The 2,465-nt window shown below is 57.6% G+C and overlaps 1 protein-coding gene across 1 annotated transcript; it reads left to right on the top strand.

Annotated features, from left to right (window-relative positions):
• Positions 1–749: 749 nt before the first annotated feature.
• Positions 750–1,603, top strand: LOC119776545 (negative elongation factor E-like; the record flags this gene model as incomplete). The annotated part of the gene is made up of 2 exons (XM_038275003.1): positions 750–803; positions 1,544–1,603. Coding segments are annotated over 2 exons (114 nt in total), but the record flags the coding sequence as incomplete, so codon positions are not given.
• Positions 1,604–2,465: the final 862 nt, after the last annotated feature.

Below are 2,465 nucleotides of genomic sequence, written 5' to 3'. Positions count from 1 at the left end.
AGGAGGACAGAGAGAGGAGGACAGAGAGAGGAGGACAGAGAGGAGGACAGAGAGAGGAGGACAGAGAGGAGGACAGAGAGAGGAGGACAGAGAGAGGAGGACAGAGAGGAGGACAGAGAGAGGAGGACAGAGAGAGGAGGACAGAGAGGAGGACAGAGAGAGGAGGACAGAGAGGAGGACAGAGAGGAGGACAGAGAGAGGAGGACAGAGAGAGGAGGACAGAGAGGAGGACAGAGAGGAGGACAGAGAGAGGAGGACAGAGAGAGGAGGACAGAGAGGAGGACAGAGAGAGGAGGACAGAGAGGAGGACAGAGAGGAGGACAGAGAGAGGAGGACAGAGAGGAGGACAGAGAGAGGAGGACAGAGAGGAGGACAGAGAGGAGGACAGAGAGAGGAGGACAGAGAGGAGGACAGAGAGGAGGACAGAGAGAGGAGGACAGAGAGGAGGACAGAGAGAGGAGGACAGAGAGGAGGACAGAGAGAGGAGGACAGAGAGGAGGACAGAGAGAGGAGGACAGAGAGAGGAGGACAGAGAGGAGGACAGAGAGAGGAGGACAGAGAGAGGAGGACAGAGAGGAGGACAGAGAGGAGGACAGAGAGGAGGACAGAGAGGAGGACAGAGAGGAGGACAGAGAGAGGAGGACAGAGAGGAGGACAGAGAGAGGAGGACAGAGAGAGGAGGACAGAGAGAGGAGGACAGAGAGAGGAGGACAGAGAGAGGAGGACAGAGAGAGGAGGACAGAGAGGAGGACAGAGAGAGGAGGACAGAGAGAGGAGGACAGAGAGAGGAGGACAGAGAGGAGGACAGAGAGGAGGACAGAGAGAGGAGGACAGAGAGGAGGACAGAGAGGAGGACAGAGAGAGGAGGACAGAGAGAGGAGGACAGAGAGAGGAGGACAGAGAGAGGAGGACAGAGAGAGGAGGACAGAGAGGAGGACAGAGAGGAGGACAGAGAGGAGGACAGAGAGAGGAGGACAGAGAGGAGGACAGAGAGGAGGACAGAGAGAGGAGGACAGAGAGAGGAGGACAGAGAGGAGGACAGAGAGAGGAGGACAGAGAGAGGAGGACAGAGAGGAGGACAGAGAGGAGGACAGAGAGGAGGACAGAGAGAGGAGGACAGAGAGAGGAGGACAGAGAGGAGGACAGAGAGAGGAGGACAGAGAGGAGGACAGAGAGGAGGACAGAGAGGAGGACAGAGAGAGGAGGACAGAGAGGAGGACAGAGAGGAGGACAGAGAGAGGAGGACAGAGAGGAGGACAGAGAGAGGAGGACAGAGAGAGGAGGACAGAGAGGAGGACAGAGAGGAGGACAGAGAGAGGAGGACAGAGAGGAGGACAGAGAGAGGAGGACAGAGAGGAGGACAGAGAGGAGGACAGAGAGAGGAGGACAGAGAGAGGAGGACAGAGAGAGGAGGACAGAGAGGAGGACAGAGAGAGGAGGACAGAGAGGAGGACAGAGAGGAGGACAGAGAGAGGAGGACAGAGAGGAGGACAGAGAGAGGAGGACAGAGAGAGGAGGACAGAGAGAGGAGGACAGAGAGGAGGACAGAGAGGAGGACAGAGAGGAGGACAGAGAGAGGAGGACAGAGAGAGGAGGACAGAGAGAGGAGGACAGAGAGGAGGACAGAGAGAGGAGGACAGAGAGGAGGACAGAGAGGAGGACAGAGAGAGGAGGACAGAGAGGAGGACAGAGAGGAGGACAGAGAGAGGAGGACAGAGAGAGGAGGACAGAGAGGAGGACAGAGAGAGGAGGACAGAGAGAGGAGGACAGAGAGAGGAGGACAGAGAGAGGAGGACAGAGAGAGGAGGACAGAGAGAGGAGGACAGAGAGGAGGACAGAGAGAGGAGGACAGAGAGGAGGACAGAGAGAGGAGGACAGAGAGGAGGACAGAGAGAGGAGGACAGAGAGAGGAGGACAGAGAGAGGAGGACAGAGAGGAGGACAGAGAGAGGAGGACAGAGAGAGGAGGACAGAGAGGAGGACAGAGAGAGGAGGACAGAGAGGAGGACAGAGAGGAGGACAGAGAGAGGAGGACAGAGAGAGGAGGACAGAGAGGAGGACAGAGAGGAGGACAGAGAGAGGAGGACAGAGAGAGGAGGACAGAGAGAGGAGGACAGAGAGGAGGACAGAGAGAGGAGGACAGAGAGAGGAGGACAGAGAGAGGAGGACAGAGAGGAGGACAGAGAGGAGGACAGAGAGGAGGACAGAGAGGAGGACAGAGAGAGGAGGACAGAGAGGAGGACAGAGAGGAGGACAGAGAGAGGAGGACAGAGAGGAGGACAGAGAGAGGAGGACAGAGAGAGGAGGACAGAGAGGAGGACAGAGAGGAGGACAGAGAGAGGAGGACAGAGAGGAGGACAGAGAGGAGGACAGAGAGAGGAGGACAGAGAGAGGAGGACAGAGAGAGGAGGACAGAGAGGAGGACAGAGAGGAGGACAGAGAGAGGAGGACAGAGAGAGGAGGACA

The sequence above is a fragment of the Cyprinodon tularosa genome, unplaced genomic scaffold (genome assembly GCF_016077235.1).
Source record: "Cyprinodon tularosa strain WSP-4 unplaced genomic scaffold, ASM1607723v1 ctg1209, whole genome shotgun sequence".
Lineage (NCBI taxonomy): Eukaryota > Metazoa > Chordata > Actinopteri > Cyprinodontiformes > Cyprinodontidae > Cyprinodon > Cyprinodon tularosa.
This window is presented reverse-complemented; position numbering and strand designations above follow the sequence as displayed.